Raw genomic sequence first — 21,180 nt, 5'->3', positions numbered from 1 at the left:
TATATTTTATTGTGTTTTAGGTTTTGGGGTACATGTGAAGAACATGCAGGATTGTTGCATAGGTACATACATGGCAGTGTGGTTTGCTGCCTTCCTCCCTGTCACCTATATCTGGCATTTCTCCCCATGTTATGCCTTCCCAACTCCCCACCCCCTGCTGTCCCTCCTGTAGTTCTCCACCACAGACCTCAGTGTGTGATGCTTCCCTCCCTGTGTCCATGTGTTCTCATTGTTCAACACCCGCCTTTGAGTGAGAACATGTGGCGTTTGATTTTCTGTTCTTGTGTCAGTTTGGTGAGAATGATGATTTCCAAGTTCATTCATGTCCCTACAAAGGACATGAACTCATCATTTTTTATGGCTGCATAGTATTCCATGGTGTATATGTGCCACATTTTCTCTGTCCAGTCTATCATCGATGGGCATTTGGGTTGGTTCCAAGTCTTTGCTATTGTAAACAGTGCTGCAATGAACATTCGTGTGCATGTGTCCTTATTGTAGAATGATTTATAATCCTTTGGATATATACCCAGTAATGGGATTGCTGGGCCAAATGGATTTCTATTTCTAGGTCCTTGAGGAATCACCACACTGTCTTCCACAACGGTTGAACTAATTTACACTCCCACCGACAGTGTAAAAGTGTTCCTATTTCTCCACATCCTCTCCAGCATCTTGCAGAGCATTCTCTTTTTGTTTTCTACCCTCAGCCCCACAATCCTCTGTAGGGCTTTCTTTCTTCTACTATACCAGGACCTGCTTGTTAAAATTAGTCATCAGCCAGCCGGCCAGCCAAACAGTCGGTGTATCAGTTGATCAACTACTCAACCAGCCGGCTGGTCAGTTGTTCAGCAAACTGGCCAGTTAGGCAGCCAGTCTATCAGCTCGTTTCTTACTTATGCACCTACCTCCTCCTCCCTCCCTCCTTCTTTCACTTGCTCACTTGCTGACTTGCTCACTCACCAGCGTCCTTCAATCACTGGACAGCCACTCACCAACTAGCTAGTTTATTATCTGGCCAAGCCTTCATTTTTATCGGGGTGTAAATGATGTCTTGAGCATCCTTCCTGCCCTTGAGGAGTTTGCACTCTGGGTGAATATAAAGAGCCACTACACACACACACACACACACACACACACACACACACACATCCATGTATCAACATCTAGGCACTGGGCCTCTTACAGGTGACGGATGATTGCAGCCTAGATCTCCAATGTAGAAGAAAGGGAGGAAAGGACCCGATGTATGACTAGGATAAACAGGGTAAGCTACTTAAGCATCGACCTGAACCTGAAAAGATAAATTAGCCCAAAACGTATGCTAGGACTTTATAAGTTCTGCCTGCAAGGCCACATTCTCAGCTTATTCATTTATATATCATCCACTCATTCATTCATGTGTCCATGTGTTGATTGATATGTATGAAGTGGATAGAATATGTGCTTGGTTAGTGTGAAGGGTAGATGAGAAACACCCAAATAGCAAAAATTGAAAGCTATGGATATTGAACAAAGGAGGGAAGGACATCTTTGGGGAAAGATTGGGGAAAGGGGCTGTGGGGAAAGTGGTGTTTAAGAGGGTTCCTGAAGACCGAATTTCACCGGGAAGTCTGGGAGTAGGGCACCATTATAGATTGAATGGTATGAGGCAGGAAAGTATTGGGCAAGTTTTGGAAAATGGAATAATTTTGTCTGGAACTGTCTTAAGGGAGCTAAAATAGGAATTACAGGTGGTGGCAGCTTGTGCAAGATCGTTAACCAATTTATATTCCCTCTCCTTCTTCAAGTGCATGAAGGACTCTTACATACACACTCTGGCACACCGCTCCCTGCTTTAGGCTGAATCGGGAATGGTGGGTACCTGCATGCTTATGACCATTCGCCCCTCTCATAGCAGACACCTTTCACCAAAGAAAGCACTCTTACCCATGGATCCTGAAATCAACCTCAACACCCTCAATTCACTGTCAATTCCATCAGGATGAAACAAGGCAGCCTTCCCTGACCTAATCATACTTTTATAGACCCTTAGCTTTCAATGAGACCTTAGCGATGTCGGTCAAGCTCTTCACATTGGAAAACAGGAAAATTGAGGCCCAGGAAAGTTAAGGGATATACCCAAGATTTCACAGCCCGTGAGGGGCGAGTATTTGCAGAGCTGTCTCCCCCCTCCCTTGGCTCCTTCCCCCGTCTCTAATTGCAACTGTGTGACGTCGCAGGAGAGGGGCACTAGTGCTTCAGATCCACGTGACTTCCATGAGGCAGATCCTGACACGCTTCCCAGGTGGGCGATTTGGCTACTCACCCCTCCGTTCCACTACCAGTGTTCTGCTTCCAAGGGCACAGTCTGTGGATGTTCCATGGAGACTAGTGTCTCACATGAGGTCCAGGGCTGGTTTCCCCCTAAACTCCTAGTATTGCCTAGGGTCTTCTAGAAATGTATCATAGTGGCATAAGGGGTGGAGTGAGGAGATAAGTTAACCCCATATTTCTGGAGACTCATCTTCTCACTGTTCTCCCTCCAAGGAAGTCTCTCTATGGAAAGGACTTTCTTTAATGTTATCATACAGAATACCTCACATTAGTATCAGAACAGCTTATATGCAAACAGATAAATTAGAGGGTGAAAAGATTCATTTGCAAATGAACTTCCTACATTAAAACAAAGTTGCAAGGTCTCCTTAAGTAACATCTTCTCAAGTGTCTGGTGACAGATTGTTAGGTAATTAGGGAAGGGAGAAACGCAAAACTAAAATGTTCTAAGCCAGGACTGCAGGTTAAATATCAACCCCAAATTAAGATAAATCAAATATGACATTCTGATTTGATTTGATTTTTGACACAGGCCTCATTCTGTCACCCAGGCTGGAGTGCAGAGGCTCGATCACATTTCACTGGAGCCTCAACCTCCCGGGCTCACGTGATCCTCCTGTGTCAGCCTTTCAAGTAGTTGGGACTGCAGGCATGTACCACCATGTCTGACTAATTTTTTAATTTTTTTTTGTAGGGACAGGATCTCTCCATGGTGCCCAGGCCAGTCTCAAACCACTAGCCTCAAGACATCCGTCTGCCTGGGTCTCCCAAAGTGCTGGAATTGCAGGTATGAGCCACCATGCCCAGCTAAATCTAATTGTTAAAATGAGATGCTACTTGTTCGGTTTTAAATTTTCACTTTACAGGACAGGCAGCTAAAACGCGGGAGCGCTGGCAGCCCCAAACATCCCAAACATCCACTATCTTCTCTGCTAAGCATGGTCCTCCTCCCCAAAAAGCCGCTCGTGATGAACCCAGCACGCTCCTTTTTGTTTTCTGCTTTCATTCCTGGAAATGGCATGATAAACATGTTCCATTTGTCTTCAGATGGAGGCATTATCAACCTTTCTTTTCTTCAAAATCCAGAGACAAAACACTGTCTCTGGCCGGTCCCCTCCCAGTGCTCAGGTCTCTGCTTCCCAGTCACCAATTGTTCGCCTGCAGGGTGGAGCTGGGGTTTCTCAAGCTTTGACTCAGCTTCAGAGATGAGTCTTGCCTGTGCCCTCCCTTCTCTGATGGGGTCACAGGCCTGCACCTGCTCTCAGGTGCCTGCCCCGCTGAGGGGGAAGCAGTGGAGCCTGGCTTTCTGGTTTTAATACAACATGGTCCTTTGAAGATGAGAGAGTAGATGCAGAACTCCAGACTGGCCAGGACACAGTCCCCTGGCTAGGCTGGTGCACTGGGGCTGGGAGGGGTGACTGCACAGTCACCATTCCACATGGCTTCCCAGGGCCCGCCTTATCTGGAGGGGTTGATTTGAGGGGTGCCAGGAAGTCTCTCCTCTCCTTTGAAAGCATAATCCACTGCCCTAGCCGGTCAGGGTGTTTGGAAATCAGCTATTACCCATTTAAGAGACTTGGGTGAACCCTCCCTCCTGGATTCTGGATCTGGCCACCATCAGAGCCAGTTTTCTCACATATAAAATGTATAACACAATTATCCTTCTTCATAGTGTATTGTGAACACTGCCTATGGCCGTGCTTGATAAGATGTATTCACTAATAAAAGAGTACCTGTGCCTGGCAGTGGGTGACAGGGATCAGTGAAGGGCTCTTAGCGGAGGGAGGGAGGATACTCTAGCAGGGAAAGAGAGTACCTGGCTTCCAGGGGGGAAATCAGGAGGAAGACTCGGTAAGAAGAGGTGAAGACCACTAGCGCTTCCTAATTTGTCATTAGTACAGCCTCTGCTAAGAAGCTGACCAGTACTTCACTCCTGTTGGCTGACTGAGAGAAACTGCGACATCAGGAGACCTGTGATTCCACCCTCGCTTTGACATTAGCCCTCATGTGACCTTGGGCCAGGCATGGCCTCAGTCCAAGTCTCAGTTTCCCTCTCTGTAAAATGGGAATAATGTAGCCGACGGGGATGTTGAGTGTGGAGGTTTTGAAAGGTGTAACCTGTTGAACGCAGATGAGGTTGACTGGGTCTTGAACGTTTACGATCTACGGCCCATGGCCCCTTCAAGGTCAGCCATATTTAGGTCTCTATCCTGGCCACCCCTGGGGCATTCTCTGAGGTAATGGCTGTTTTACAAGCCGAGTTTCATCACATGACAGAATATGCTTCAAAACTAAGCAGGGATTGTTGATTAATAAAATCAGAGGGCAATGATCAAATTGGGAAAAATAAGGAGTAAACTTCATTGCCATAAACTCACATGGGTGACTGGGTCATGAGGGGTGGAACTGCTCATCTAGTCACAGGAAACACACACATACTGGTGCCTTCAAGGCAACGGGCAGATGAAAAGCCTTGGTCGGTGTCCATGCAAATCTGTCTCGCTGCATAGTTTTCTTGTGGGCAGTTGGCATCAGCAAGAGCACAGAAGACTTGGGGGTGTGGAAGTGAGGGCTGCAGGTGAAGAAGGTGTTCTTCTTGGAGGTGGAATGAAGAACCGGAATCTGGAACCCAGAATATTACATTCTTAGTGTTGATAGTCTTGAGAGGAGGAAGTGGGGGAGGCCTGGCCTGGAGGGGAAAATTAAGGAACTGATTAAAGTGAGCCCGACCCTGAAAAACGAACAGTATTTCATCCACATATGACAGAAAGCTCAGGAGACATTATTAGTCATGGTCTCCACCCAATGACAGTGACGTGTCCACCATGGAGATGCTGACCCAGTGATGGAGTGGAAAGGAGCCCCAGGCCAGGCCCCCACGCGGCTCCACCCTGAGCAGCTGCGGGTGGTGGAACAGGTCGTTTAACTTCTTCCCACCTGCCTCTTGAAACTGTCGGTAGCATTGTCATGAGGATCAAATGAGGCAAAGGGTTTGAAAAATGCTTTGAAACCTACGTTGAGCTATTCCTATCATTTCTCAGACCATCCCACCCCTTGCTCCGGTAATGGCAGCAGTGAGCCCTTGCGTGGCCTCGTGCTGGGCAGGGTCCGGAGGTCGATCTTTGGATTAGAGGGTTGGAGGTGAGCCAGCTTCCCAGGGGCCCTGCCTTTCCCCATCCCAGGGCCTAGGAGGCTAAATGAAGGACCAGGGCTCCTTCCTCCCACCTGGATACGGCCCTGAGTAGGGTTGCTAGATTTAGCAAATAAAAATAGAGCCTGCCCGGTTAAATTTGAATTTCATATAAATTACAAGTAACTTTTAGTATGTTTCAGGCAATATTTGGAATATACTTATACTTTTTTTTTTTTTTTTTTTTTTTTTTGAGACGGAGTTTCGCTCTTGTTACCCAGGCTGGAGTGCAATGGTGCGATCTCGGCTCACCGCAACCTCCGCCTCCTGGGTTCAGGCAATTCTCCTGCCTCAGCCTCCTGAGTAGCTGGGATTACAGGCATGTGCCACCATGCCCAGCTAATTTTTTGTATTTTTAGTAGAGACGGGGTTTCACCATGTTGACCAGGATGGTCTCGATCTCTCGACCTCGTGATCCACCCGCCTCGGCCTCCCAAAGTGCTGGGATTACAGGCTTGAGCCACCGCGCCCGGCCATATACTTATACTTTTAAAATATTCTGCCAATATTCAAATTTAACTGAATGTCCTATGTTTTATGTGGCAAGCCTACCGCAAAGACCAATTCTATCCCACATTCTGTGACCACCACGAATACCCTTCAGCACCCCGACTCCCGATGGGCAGATGGGGACCGCACCACCGTGTGCTGGGGTACCATTCACAGCATCTTCTACCTGTGCCCTAGGGAAGCTGCACAGGACACTCGGTAAACTATCCCCTGGATTAGGAAGGACATCTGCACTGTTTACTGAGGAAGGGGGGATGAGTGTACTTGGGGCAAGGCGTTGAAGCATCCAGATCTGAATTCATACCCCAGGTCTGCTGTTTATTATCTGTTCTCTTTCTCAGCCTCACTTTTCTCATCTGCAAATTGGTAACAACAACACTTTCCCTAGAGGGGCTATAAAGATGAAATGACATAATAAGCGTGATGCATGGTTCTCATGCTAGGCTCACAGTGGGTGCTTCACATATGACAGCAATTTGCAGCAAATGTTAAGTTCACATTTTCGTCAGAATTGCCCCAAACCCCACCCTCTCCCTCTTTCTCTTCCTTCTTCAATGTTTCTTATACCTGTCCACCTGCAAACAGCTCCTTCAATATGTTCTATTTTAAGATCTTGAATCCTTGAGTTTGAGCAAACACCTTTGGTGGATTAAATGGGCTCAGCTGCAGGAACTTGGGGTGCTGAAAATATATGGTGGGTGGTTTTCATCAAAACAGGCCAGCAAAGCAACTTCCTGGAGGAAGTGCAGGTGGGAGAAGTGGGTGAGGACTTCCCTGAGAGGTGGTCATCAGGACCACACCAAGTGCCGGGGCAGCCTGGGGGCCCTATGAAGGCTCCTGGAATGGCTGCCTGTGGACCACGGCTCAGACTCCTCTCCCAGGGTCCAGCTTGCTGCCTCTGGTAAGTGGGAATGCATCTGTTCTCCTGGGATTTGCTGGGCTCTTTCCTTCTCCTTTAACTCCTTTGAGCTGCTAGGCCAATCTCCTCTTCTATCCTTGGGTAATCAGGGAAGTGACGCAAATCTGACAATCACAGAAATGGCACACTAATCGTTACTAGAAAGTTTAATCTCCGTTCCGCACCATTGCTCAGCATGACTTAGTTCCTGATCCTGAGTTTCACTCCCTAGCAAGAAGATTTTTCTTGTGAAAGGAGGAGATATTCGGAGCTATAGAATTTTGTGGCAATTCTGAGCCCTGTTTAAAGCTTTCTCATACCCTGTTCTGCATTTTCCCTACCAGTAAGCATTAAACTTTGCTTCCAGGTGTATGGAAACAGGTACATTGAACATCATATTCAATGCTGTGCAACTCTCATGTATTCTGATTGCCACCTCTCTACTTTCTGAGGCCTGCACTTGCTATCTGTAATCATTAACTTAGAACATAAGGAACACTGCCTACAAAGATAGCCAGAGACCCTCATCAGAGCTGGGAAGGCTTCAGGGAACTTCCTGACCAGCATCCTTCTAATAAAGGTGCAGAGGCCGAGAGAAGGCAGGTTGCCCATGCAGTGAATGGCAGGATGGACCTAGAACCCATGCCTGAGCCTTCTTGGCTAGTGCGCTTTCCTGTGAACCAGACTGCCTCTGGGTAGAACATCCTCCTGCCATCCTTTGCCTCCAGTGATCTATTTGGCTGGCCCTCAAGCTTCCCAGTTCTTTGTGGAGGGCTGAAACCACTATCCTATAGCCACATAGGACTTGCCTTACCTTCTCATGATGAGTCAGGGATGGAGCAGGGATTAGAAATCAGGCCTCTACATTCTTAGTATACCCCTTCTCCAGCCCAATCACACACACACACACACACACACACACACACACACACACGCACACACACCGTGGTGCTTCCCTGTAAGACAGAGACTGTTCTTGTCCCCTCCTCATGCGCCTACATCCTGGCCCACTCTCATTGTATGTATTATTCAAGGGAGCCAGTTGACATTGTCCAGATCTGTCAACCAAGATGGCACGCTTTGACCTTGTAAAATGTCTGGGCTAACTTTTTAATCATCAGCTCAACATTCCACCTTATTTCCTGGTAAGACTGAGAAATATTTGTATTTAGGTCAGTCAGGAGTGCATGGAAGGATGAAGGAAGACAGGAACTCAGAAGAGCATCGAGGAAGAAAGGGAGAGAGAAGAATCAAAACGAGCGCGTGTGAATCAATCCATTCATCAACTTGATGCTGTTAATCACTCAGTCTGTCCTATGAGAGGAAAACACTCCTCTAGGAAGCAGAAGGGAGGAGAGATGGAGGGAACGCTTCTCATGATGTCCCTGCCTGGTTTCCTCTAGACTCACTTGTTCCTGGAGCAGTGCCTTCCCAGAAGTAACAGTGGCGCCGGTGCCCACCCCAGAAGGCCCAACAGCAGCAAGTGAAGCAGCCTTGTCAGCCGCCCCCTGTCAAATGTCAAGAGACATGTGCACCCAAAACCAAGGATCCATGTGCTCCCCAGGCCAAGAAGAAATGCCCGCCCAAGGGAGCCGTCATTCCAGCCCAGCAGAAGTGTCCCTTAGCCCAGCAAGCCCCCAAGAGTAAACAGAAGTAAGGACGGACGAGATATTACCACCCATCCACCATCCAGGCTACCAGATGGAACCTTCTCTTCTTCCTTCTTTACTTCCCCTCCAGCTCCTGGGTCTACCCTCCTCTCTCATCTCCTCCTGCCCAAGACCTAAGGAAGCATTGTAAGGATTTCTTCCCCTCGCCCCCCTCCCCACATATACCACCTTGGCTTCTTCTATATCCCGCCCTGTGCTCTCCCAGGTGGGCATGAGAGAGACCTCATCCTCTCCAGGCTCCCACTTGGCCACAGCTAGGACCCACCCATTCCCCAAAGCAAGCAAAGTGTCTGGGCTTCTTCTGGAGTTCCACCCTGACAAGTAGGGTCACAGAGGCTGGTGCACAGTTGCTGCCTCATTCCTCTCCATGACGCCCTCCGCTCTGGGCTTCTTTCCTGTTTTCCCCAGTAAATTGTGCTTCGTGTAATAAATGTGTCTGCTTCCTGGGCTCATTGTCCCTCTCCACTCCCAGTCCCATTCTGTGATTCATTCATTCATTCAGAGGGAACGTGTTAGAGAAGTGAAGGCACAAGCACACCCAGGCTCTGGAGTTGAGGAAGTCACCCTTATGGACACAGTTACTCTCTGGCAACCAAAAGTGGGGAAACAGATCCAGACATATCTCAGGTAAAGGAGGGTGGAAAACCAGCTCAGCAACTCATTGGCAGAAGGCTAATAAAGTCTTGCTTAACTAATCCCATCTAGGGAAGATCAAAAGGGAGGAAAATTTAGCCCCTACCATTAGACTCTCAGCCTCCCTGATGAATACAGTTTTTTCCTCCTGGAAGTTGTCATTCTGAAAAAGCACACAAAGCGTACATAAACGACCTGAGTCCTGCAAGACATTTCTACAAACATGTGCAAATGGCTTTTTCATGTAGTTCGTTTATTTTTTGTTCATTCACTAATCCATGCTCATTCTCTTACTTATTCATACTTACTCATCTGATATTTAGCAAGTTCTAGAATGACATTAATTTTCTACTCTGCCATGCTGGATCTCCAGAGCTATCCAGAGCCAATTCATCCTGTCTCAGTGTATGCTTTAGAAGTCATGTTGTTCTAGGGATAGCCACGTACAGAGTTTATACAAAGTGTACAAGGCCTGGTTTTGTCAGTCAGTCTGACGCTACACAGCTTATGAAGGAAGCCTGTTTTTCAGCTGGCTTCCTGATCCTCCTAGCCCACGTGTGAGACCAGCTGCCTATATTGGAAAGAAGTCAGCAAACCTCCTAGATATTAAGATAGACAAGTATTTGAAGAAGAGACCCTGCGTGGGAAGAAGCAGCTGAACACACAGTCTGATTTTCTCCCCTTGAGCTTTATTCTTTTCCTGGGATTTGGTCACTCAATTTCAGTTGCCACCATCAATCATAAATTGCTTCCTCACTTAACACACAAGGACTAAAAGGGAAAAATAACCACCTTCTCTCCTTCCCCTTAAAGTAGCTATCCATGGCTGATATTTCCAAGTAGTAATTATTTAAAACTTAGTGGAGACCGACATTAACCAGGGAAGACAAAATATTATAAAAGGAATTAGGATTCAAAAAGAATGCTTCTGACCCTAAGAATTTTTTGACAGTTTCTTGGACACAGTTTTTCAGGGTCTTCACGTCATTTTTATGTCTCCCAAGAAGGCCCTGGCAAGTCTTCCCACACACTTGAGTTCCAGGTGACAGGTTTGCATTAGTGCTCAGCTAATTGGATAGGCAGGGGTGATTGAAACAATCAATGCTTCTGCTGTGATTTGTGTCTCAGGTTATTAACTCAGTGGGGAAGGGGAGCTACCCATGTTTTCCACAGCAATGGCCAAGGACAAAGACCCATCTCCGCAGAAGTAGGTGAGCATCCTTTCTCCCTTATGAAGAAATTCTTTTATGCAATTCCACCCTTCAAAGGTCCACAAAGCAATATTTGCTTATGTCAAAATCCCAGCCATAATTAAAGAAATAAAAGTTAAATGATGAGCCCTTGAAGCACAGCGGTCTGGTTTACCTCACTATCTCCAAATGCACAATGACTAGCTTTTCAAAAGTACAGAAGGATGAACTGCTTCGGAATGGACTAGGCTAGCCTGTGGCAAGCCAGCAGTCTAGTGTACATCTATCTTGACCAAATTTACAAACTACAGGTATTGATCGACTTAACGACCTATGCAACTTACGACCATTCGACTTTACAACCGCAATCGCTAGCCACGACCGCTCCGCGTCTGACAGCACAAACGTTGCCCAGCTGGGCGTACGACAGTGCGGACCAGCTTCTGGCAGCGCTACCATCTCCACGTGCACCATTTCAACTATTATCCCAGACTCGGTACAGAAAACTCAACTTACGACCAAATCATTTTACGACCGGTCTGTCGGAACCAATTGTGGTCGTAAATCGAGCACTAGCTGTGTCTGCAACTCCTGAGATAGGAGAGCCTCAGAGAGGTGAACCAACAAATGTTTACCTGGGATAATCTGTGGATTCTGGGCCTAGCCCTTTGGGAGGGAGTTCAAGACCAGCCCAGCCATCATGGAGAAACCCCATCTTTTAAAAAAAAGAAAAAAAAAAAAAAGAATGAAAACCAAAGCTTTCTACTGTGGAGGACCCTTGCTGGGGGCAGAGAGACCGGGAGAATTCACAGGTCCCCTGGGGGCAGTCTTTAAGCAAGTGGTTGATACTCAACTCAGAACATTTAATGAATTCTAGGAGTGGTCAGGTCAGGATATTAAACACCTAAGCAGAAAGTCTCTGAAAAGTAGAGCAGAGTTTTTAGTAGATTTATAAAACAATGAATGGAGTTTGGAACCTGCCAGGTGGAGGGCTTTTGGCAAACACACCAGATAGAGAGTTAAAAGCTGTAAGGCCAGGGGAAATTCTAGTCTGTTAGATATAAGTCAAAATCATGGCCACCACTAAGGACAGTACCTACTGGAAGGAGACACGATGAAGCTTTCTGAGATTCTGGAAAAGTTATCAATCTAGTGGGTGGCAGTTACCTGGGTTTATACATATATCAAAACATACACTCAACTGATCTGTGCATTTTTCTATTTTTAGTTTAACCTCAATAAAAATAGAAATATCATTAAAAATAGTATCAATTATCTTAAATAAGTTTAATGAAAGATATGACATTTATACTAAAAATATAAAACATTATTGAGAGAAACTAAAAGAGAGCTCACAAATCAGGAGATGTTGCATGTTCATGTATTAGAAGACTATTTTGTAGATATGTCAATTATCCTTAAACTGACCTCAGATATGCACATTAGAATGAAAGTATGATACTGCTACACAATCCAAAATTTTGACTAAAACTAAAAAGATGGGCAATATTAGGTGATGGTGAGAATATGAATAAATAGGAACTCTTAGAAACTGCTGATGGTAGTGTAAATTGGACAACCATTTCAGAGAACTATCGGACAGTATTTCTAAAGTTAGTATTTCTAAAGTTGATCACATGGATCAATTTCACTCTTTATTGTATACACAACAGAAATGTGTACATAGAACTGCTGAAATATATGTATGAAAACAGTTATAGTAGCATCATTTGTAATAACCCCAATAAAAAATATTCCAAATATCCATTAAAAGTAGAATACATAAATTAATTGTGAATTTTCATATAATGGGATTACCACAACACAATGAGATTAAAACAAACCGTACACCATAACATGGATGAATCTCTCAAACACAATCTTGAGAGAAAGAAAGCAGATATTAAAAGCACATATTTTATAAGTCCACTTATTTTTATAAAGTCAGAATGACTGGAAGGTAAGCTTTAGAGGGACCTGACAAAGTTTTGTGTCTTTATCTGGGAACTGATTAGATAGAGGTGGTCACACAAATTCATTGAGCTGCGTACATTTTCCTGTATAATAGCATTATATTTCCTTTTCTTAAAAAAATAGTTATATAAATTTTAAAAGTACTTAGGCAATATTTCCATCCTGAATGGCTTAGACAATTATTTTTCTCACTATTTGTGTACATACTTTATCCATTTTCTACCCCATTATATCCTCAAAGCCTGTCCACGACATAGCAACACAATTAAAACATGCCCGTTCTTCTGAGGAAAGGAGATTTTATTTATAAAACCTCCAAACACCGCCAGGGGAGGAGGGATAGCTCAGTACACTCTCCTCCCACTATTCCTCCTTCTCACCATTTTATTACCCAGAAAGTTATCTCTACCCCAGAAACAAAACAATGCCCCACCCAATCTATCTGTCACAAACACCCAGCAGGCTCAAATTCCCTGCCACCTCCTGTTCTGGCCAGGAGGCCCTCAGAGGCAAAGTGGACAGGCCTGAGAATCTGCATCGGAGCTGTTCTGACATTCCATTTCCTTTTGCAAAAGGGGCAGGAGCTCTCCGACCAAACAGAGTTGAATCCCAGCTTCTCCATTTCCTGGCTGTGTGATCTGGATCACTTAGATCCAAAGCCTGTTTTCTCATATGTGAAAAGCTGTCAGGGTCTAATAATTATTTGCAGCATTTTGGGGACGATTGGTGATAATATCTAGAAAGCGGCTGCATATAGCATATGCTCATTAAATGAATGATTTTATTTTCATCTACAGCTGGGGAAGCTGACTGTCAAAGCATGAGCTAAGGATACTCCTCTGTCTAGAAGTAGAAGGTGGCCCTGTGGAAGTATTTTTACTCTGGCTTAAGAGTCTGTGCTAATAAGTAATTGTTACGTGTTTCCCAAAAGACAAGAGAAGACTTGGATTCTAGTTCTGGGTCTGCTATTGAATAAATATGTGACCTAGAACAAGTTCCTTAACCTCAGTCCTTTATCCAGAAAATGAGAAGTTGGGTTGGATGCCTTTTTTTCTGCCTTAAAATTAGGTTGATCTATGAATTCTTTTGAGTTTTTGCATTTGTATGGTTCCTATTCCATACCCCACCCTCTCTACCCCCATGAGGGTGGATCTGGTGGTTTCCTAATAAGCAGAGTACATGTGTTTTGGGCATGAGTAGAGCTCAGAAAATAAGAGAGTAAGTAAATGAATAAATGAAGATCAGATTCCACGAACAATTTCAGGCTACGGTAACTAGAAAATTTAAAAAGAAGTGTCAACTATGAATTTAAGGTAATTTTGAAAAGTAAAGATTTCTCTTATATAGATGGGCAGAGGAGGAGGGAAGGGCAGTGGCAGGGATCAGGATATGCCATCCTAAAATGTTTCACTTAGCACAAGGCTTATTTTGAGTCGAAGTCAGTCGAGGGTCAACAGGGACATAAAGAGTTTTCTGCCTTCCATGTATCTGCCTAAAAGCAGAGCACAAATTTCTCCCCTTTCTTGCCCAGGAAGAGAGGACCAATTCTTATTATTCAAGATGGAGAACCAGCACTGAGATGAGTCTGCATGAATAAACCTTACTAAAGTAGCCCTTATATTCCAGAAATTTCCCCATATAATTCCTAGTCATCTTCCACAATTTATTATCTCTTGAAGCCCAGACACTTTTTCTTTCTTAGGAAGAATATACAGACTCCCAAACCTAAACATTTCTTTGAGTTTTCACTTGTTTTCTGCGAAGCGCCTGTGCATGAAAAATACTGACATCAACATAAATTATACGCCTTCTCCTCTCCTGTCAGTCAAATTTGCAGGCCCCCGTTATTGAACCTAAGAGGACAGACGAAAGGTTTTTCTCCTCAACAGCAGTATACTTGGTTGGTACTTTGTGCCTCCAAAGGTCATAATTTGGCCCTACCAGAGGTCCTGGAGGTAGAAAGCATGAGCCTCCAACCCGCCAAAAAGTCTCCATACCATGTGCATGATGATGTCCAAGACGGTGACATAGGATCATCTCCTGGCCCCAGGACCAGCCTGCCGTGCTAGCCTAAGTTTGACCTTTGGTGATTCCCTTCCGGTGACGTTCAAGGGTGTGTGTACTTTGCATTCCTCAGATAGGACTTAATTACTTTGCAAGGCTCCCAGTATCCTCAGACCAAACACCCACATTCATCAGCATCTAGTTGCATCAACGTCAATATCTGCCAAGGTATCTTAGCATCTACCAGCACCTCTTTCCACCTATTCATAGGACTGGGACTCTCCAGTTAGATTCAGATCCCGGAAGTTGAGATAGTCTGGCAGAGCAGTGATTTTTCAATCCTGTATTTATCTGAGGATTACAAAAAAATCAACTGATTAAATGAAACTTTGGAATGGAGCCTAGACATGAAATTTTTTTTTCTTTTTTTTTTTTTTTTTTTTTTGAGACGGAGTTTCACTCTTGTTACCCAGGCTAAAGTGCAATGGCGTGATCTCGGCTCACCGCAACCTCCGCCTCCTGGGCTCAGGCAATTCTCCTGCCTCAATCTCCTGAGTAGCTGGGATTACAGGCACGCGCCACCACGCCCAGCTAGTTTTTTTTTTTTTTTGTATTTTTAGTAGAGACGGGGTTTCACCATGTTGACCAGGATGGTCTTGATCTCTCGACCTCGTGATCCACCCGCTTCAGCCTCCCAAAGTGCTGGGATTACAGGCTTGAGCCACCACGCCCGGCCTGACATGAAATTTTTTTAAAGATACTAGATGATGTCAACTGCCATCAAGGTAGAAAAACCCTTGTGTTTAGAATCTAGTGTTTCCCAACTTGTCTGACTTTAAAAACCACCCGATGTACTTTAGAAATACAGATTCCCAGGTCCTTCCAACAGCTATTTCTATTTCATTGGAAGGAACATCCTAAGAGATTCTTATGCTTAGATAGGTTGGGGAAACCCTCCTCACTGATGGGATTTGGATCCCAGAAGCTCAAAGAATATTACCTACTTCCCTACTAGACTTCATGAAGTTGGGACTTCATGCTTGACATTTGACTGCCATTCAGCAAGTATGTGTTAAACGAATGACCAACTGACTGCTTCAAAAATGAAGAGAATTATTAAATTTTTCTGAGTCACGGAAGATAAATTTCTAGTAACAGATGTAGTTCAGACCCTAAGGAGAAGAATACACTTGACATCTATCATCCATCTACTATATTTAGTCATTACAGTAGTTGTTTTGCATATGTAATCTTATTTATTTATTTATTTATTTAGAGATGGAGTTTCACTCTTGTCACCCAGGCTGAAGTGCAATGGTGTGATCTTGGCTCACTGCAACCTCGGCCTCCTGGGTTCAAGCAATTCTCCTGCCTCAGCCTCCCAAGTAGCTGGGATTATAAGCATGCACCACCATGCCTAACTAATTTTTCTTATCTTTAGTCGAGATGGGGTTTCACCATGTCGGCCAGGCTGGTCTCAAACTCCTGACCTCAAGTGATCCACCCACCTCAGCCTCCCAAGTGCTGGGATTACAGATGTGAGCCAGCGTGCCTGGTGTGTAATCTCATTTAATAATACCTCTAAAAACAAATCTTACAGGTAGGATACGCTGAGATTCATAAAGCCTTCGGAGTTACCGTACTGGCTTTGCATCTTGGCTCTGACGCATACTTGCCACGTAAACTTGAACAAGTGACTTACTCTCTGTGCGTCAGCTTCCACATCTATAGACTACATTTAATGACCTGGTTCTTGTACTGCAGTTGTGACAATCAGTGTCAAGTACCTAGGACACGGTCTGACACTTTGCAGAAGCTAATGAAATGATAGCTGTTTTTATTAGGGAACTTTTCTGGTATCACGCACACATCTAGCAAGTAGTAGAGTCAGGATCTGAATCCAGGACCTCATGTTTCCAAACCTGTAATCTGTAGAGTTCACTCTGCACCCTGGAGAAGGTGCTCTCAGAGGTGGACCAGAGACAAAGCAGATGCAGTTGAGCAAACAGAAGGGACTGACCACTACACAAGCAGCAGCCACCTCCAATGGGGTTTAGATTCTCCATAGAAAATATTCATCCATGTGCTTGTTCCTCTGCCCCCTCTACAGCCCAGGAGGCAATGACTGATAGGAGGGAGAACACATCAGTCTGAACATCCCGGATTCCAATACTTTTCATTTTAAAATATGTCTGTGTCTTTTGATCGTTTATACTCAGAGAAGCTCTATCTGTAGTGGAAGATAGACAGTCAACCAGCTCAGATGTGTGAGACTGTAGGGATCCAGTCAGTGTCTCTTATAAGAGTCGCCCTCTGGTTTATACAGTGTCCCACTAGTCTTGGGAAGCAATACAACATAGTTCTCAAGGGACTGTATCCTAGCACATCAGACCTTTACGGCATGTTGGGAGAGTCACTCAACATTTTTCTGCCTCAGTTCCCTTATCTAAGGCATGTCCAGGTTTCTGTATAATCACCAATAACTTTAGCTACCTCTCATGCCCCAACGCTTATGAAACATGAACTGTGTAGTCATTGTCACTGTTCAATAATTCAAGGTATAATTTGGTAAACATGTAAACCTAAAACTGAAATGTAACAATATGAGGGGAGATAAAGCAATCCCAAAGACCAAGAATATTGCTCCACTGAAGAAGTCTGCCCTGTCCTTGGGTGCTCTCTCCCTCTCTCCTCCTCTTTTCTCTTCTCTTCTCTCTCTCTCTCTCTCTCTCTTTCTCTCTCTCTCTCTCATACACACACACAGAGTAAGAAAGAAAAAAGGAAACCACAGTCAAAAGGAAGACATTTCATCTGATTTCAAGTGGAAGGAGGGAAAGAATGAGACAAGCTAGCAAGAATTCTGCTGGACGTATTTAGCTCATTCACCCTAAAGTGTTAGAAGCATCATTGCATCTAATCTTTAGTGACCTTGTGAAGTATAATGTCAAGTTCTCCTTTTAAAGATGAGGACACTAACGTGCAGAAAGGTTAGGCGATTTGCTCAAGGTCATCCAGCTAATAAGGGCGTAGCAGGGCTTTGAAACGACTGGGCCAGGCATGAAGCCTGGGTCCTTTTATTTCTACATCCCTCAAGCAAGAGAAGCCAGATTTAAATTTGTATCCATCCCTTCGAGGACTGGAAATAGAAAGAGTGAGTGTGAGAGGCATGCTCTGTTCTTAGAGAGATGGTAGAATGGAAAGGGAAGTGGGCATCCCAGGTTTTGTTCTGATTCTGCCACAAAAGAGCCTGTGAAGGCTGGAATGAGCTCCTTCCTCCGCCTCACCAGTTCCTTCCCGCTCTGTAGGATGAGGCGCTAGGCAGAGGCTCTCTGGTGCTAGTATTTCATGTCCTCTCTCCACCTGTACATCCACATTTGCAGCGTTAGCTTTTCCTCCCTGCTGGACCAAAGTGTTCGGGAGGCTCCTAACACCTGAGACCTGGTGTTTCCCTTTTCCTGCCCTTTCTCAGGTGAAGACCTTGTGTGTTCCAGAGACTTTTTTTTTTAAAATCATTATTATTATGGCCTGAATTGAGCAGCTGACACTCTGGGGTCTCTCTGGCTTCTCAAGGTGATCAGAGAAAAGAGGAAGGTAAAACTCTTCATATCACATGTTTCTAAATGTTACCTTGCTTTAAATACACAACGCCTGCAGGAAAAGGCCTGGAGCTGGAGTTCTGTGTGACCTTCTTTGCAAGGCCTGGGCTTCAGGGAAGTGGGAGGGAGAGAGTAATCTATGCTGGGAAAAGCCTGATCGCTGATTAGACTTAGGGCCGTCCATCTTCCCTGCTCTGAGGATGATGAAGCTGAGGCCATGCTCAGTCAATGGAAGTGCCAGGGACAAATGAGAGGCAGTTTTCCATGTCAGCTCCTGTGTCCTGTGTAAGGCTGGGAAATCCGGGGAGCTGTACTTACTGTTGAAAGTTACCCAGTTTTCCCCTGTCTTTACATGGGAGTTTGTGGGGCCTGATTCAACAGCTCCCCCAACCCTGGTGGCAGAGAAAGGAAGCTTCTTCTAAGGGAAGATGAACATAAGTCACTGTGGAAGCTTCAGATACACAGAGAGAAGAAAGTCAGAGACCAAGAGAAAGTTCCAGAGTCTGGAGCCTGAGCAGGCTTGAGTGGAGTAAAGGAAGCGCATGTTGAGGCAGGCAGGACTCTCCAGTCAGGAGCTGATACCCGGGGAGAGGGAAATTCCTTGGCATCCAGGGCTAAGGTCCAGGGAGGGCATGAGAGCACACCAGCTTCGGAGCTGACTTCAGATCATCCGGGGCCCGAGACAAGCTGGGTGACACCAGAGGACAGAGGCAGCAGGCAGCTGGTTCCTCCATGGCTGATAATCCTACCAGACATAGCCGCAGGTTCCAGCAGCCCCACTGTCAGGGCTCCTGGGTGGGGATTTAGTGAAGAAGGGGACCCGGACACGAACCTAGAGGACAGCCAAGTGAGGCAAGAGGCTTGGAGCTCAGGCTTGGGGCTGGCACCAGCCTGGAGCAAGGTGGGCCATTAAACTGTCTGACAATGAAGCAGACGGGTGGGGAGGGCGGTGGGTACACTCTGTACTGGAGCTTCTAGGCAGCTCTCAAAGTAGACTCGGAGCCTGTCTTTCCAAATAACACCATTCAGTCATTCATTCATTTATTCAGTCAGCCAGCCAGCCAGGCAGTCAAGTCAGTCTATAATTGCCAGCCACCCAGCAGCTTCTGCACGCCAGGCACTGTGTGAGGATAGAGATGGACAGGGACTAAGGACTGCATGGACACAGTGGGAGGCGGACCTTGGCCCCGAGTTCACCAGCTGTGGAGCCGGCAGGTGCTCCACAAACATTTAGGTGTGTGTTTGGGTAAAGGAAGGGTTAGATGAGGAGGAGGAACCATCTGCACACCAGAGTCTTAAGGATGAATTGGATTTTCCAAAGGTCACGCCTAGTAACACTTTGTGTTTTGAGTGCCGCTCTGAATCAGGGACCTCAGTTTCATGGGGATCGCTGAGGGAAGGACTGAGGGACCCCTGTTCTGTGTCCCCAGGAAAGGGAGATTCCTGGGCAGGGAAACTCTTCAGAATCTGACCATCATGGAGAGAAGGAGAGCCGGGAGAGGTACACTAGGGGGCTGGTCACCTGCTGCCCACCCCAGCGCCTTCACCTCAGCCATGTCACGGTGCCACTCTGGTTCTTCTAGAGTGAAAACAACTCGTGTTCGAGGCAGGCATTTTAGCGTTTTGGCTTTTCCCTTCCTCTCTCCGACCCTGGTCCCTGAGTGATGACAAACCGAAGCTTATTTCTACCAATTCTAATTCATGCCCTTCCTACCTTAGCCAAGCCAGAACCACCCGCTGTTTAGAGCCATTCGAATATTAAGCATCTTTATTTCTACTTAAAGGGATTTATCTTCGCACCGATTAAGGCTCACCCACAAGGCAAGCCTCTTCCTTTGTGCTCACACTGCCACTCCTCACGACTTTCCAGAACTGTGAGTGACCCAGCTCTCAGCCAGGAAGGACTCCCCTTTCCACCTCTAATCAATTTTCTGCCTGGGCTTAATTTCCTCCATAGACATTAGGGAGTCTCAAGGAATCAAAACAAAGGGTAACACAGGATTTCTGTGCAGAATTCTTTTCCTCCTGGGGTTTGTTTTTTTAACCTTGGTGAGTTTTTTCATCTCTTGTGGCCTCAGATGCCCCAATCATCCCTTGAGGAGTGTGGACTAAAGGCTCTCTGAGATCCGCAGTCTCAGTGGCTCTGAACTGCACTGCGTCTCTAACCCTCGAGAGTTCGTGGTCTGTCGGGGGAAAGTGAGATTCCTCATCAGAGAGCTCCTAGAATGACAGGCATGGCTGGCATATGTTAAGCTCACCACTGAGATTTTTTGAATAAATGAGGAAACAAACCCTGCTCTGGGGACACCATCGGTTTGAGCAGGAACGGCTCTGACCCTCAGAAGGCCCCCAGGAGATACTGAGCCAGAGGGAGGAGGAAAACCTTGCAGCCAGCAGGATCTCTAGGTATTGAGGCTGGAGCTAGACGTGGGCAAAAGGTGAGAAGGATTCAGCATTGAGTATCCCATGGATGGGCTGCAGGGAGGCAGGTAGAAAAGGGATTTATTTTGGGTTTTCAGGTAGGGGGCAGTCTAGTCTGATTAAAAAGGAGGAAAAGGCCAGGGCCAGGTGTCTGGGTGGAGTGGAGGGGAAAAGGTGATCCCAGAAGAGGGAGTAGCCCCTGAAAGTCCCTGAAGTAGGAGAAGGGTAAAGGTGCGTTGGTGAAAGCAAAGCAGGTTTTCCCGGATCAGCAAACAGTCAGGGGAAGGGAGGAGAGGGGAGGAGAGTCATACATAGATTATTCTGAATGTGCGTAGTTTAATGGGATTGGAAAAAGATGAGGGAAATGGTCTTAGACTCTGAGACAAGGGGTCTACAATCAGTCAATTTCATTGTTTCTAACTTCCACCTTCACTAAGGCAGACAAAGAGTGCCCACGTCAGCTCCCCTGCTGCCCCTCCCTTTCCCACCTGTTCACGTGTGCGAGAGTGCTCTGTCCCACAGAACGTGGGGGAAACAACCATCTCAATGACAAGGACGGCAGGAGGCAAGGCCTCAGCAGGACTCAGCTCTCCTCCCAGGATTAACTCATGAAACCCTCCCAGAAGCCCGCTGCCCATCTCTTCCTCAGGGCAAACCCTGCACCTGGGTCTGAGGGTGAGGGTGGCGGTGAGTACCAGGCCGGTGACATCATTGTGAGCCAGCCAGTGCCAAAAAATATCAGGTGGTATTCATCACAAAAGCTGAGCCAACGGCTGAT

General features: G+C 46.0%; 1 protein-coding gene across 1 annotated transcript; it reads left to right on the top strand.

Annotated features, from left to right (window-relative positions):
* The first annotated feature begins 5,161 nt into the window (after positions 1-5,161).
* Positions 5,162-8,571, top strand: SPRR4 (small proline rich protein 4). The gene is made up of 2 exons (XM_074389754.1): positions 5,162-5,233; positions 8,359-8,571. Exons 1-2 carry the CDS (start codon positions 5,162-5,164, stop codon positions 8,569-8,571), a joined length of 285 nt encoding a protein of 94 aa, XP_074245855.1.
* The last annotated feature ends 12,609 nt before the right edge of the window (positions 8,572-21,180 follow it).

Source organism: Saimiri boliviensis, chromosome 19, assembly GCF_048565385.1.
Source record: "Saimiri boliviensis isolate mSaiBol1 chromosome 19, mSaiBol1.pri, whole genome shotgun sequence".
NCBI classification, from domain to species: Eukaryota; Metazoa; Chordata; class Mammalia; order Primates; family Cebidae; genus Saimiri; species Saimiri boliviensis.
Note: the sequence above shows the minus strand (reverse complement) of the source record. Positions and strands in the feature narration are given on the sequence as shown.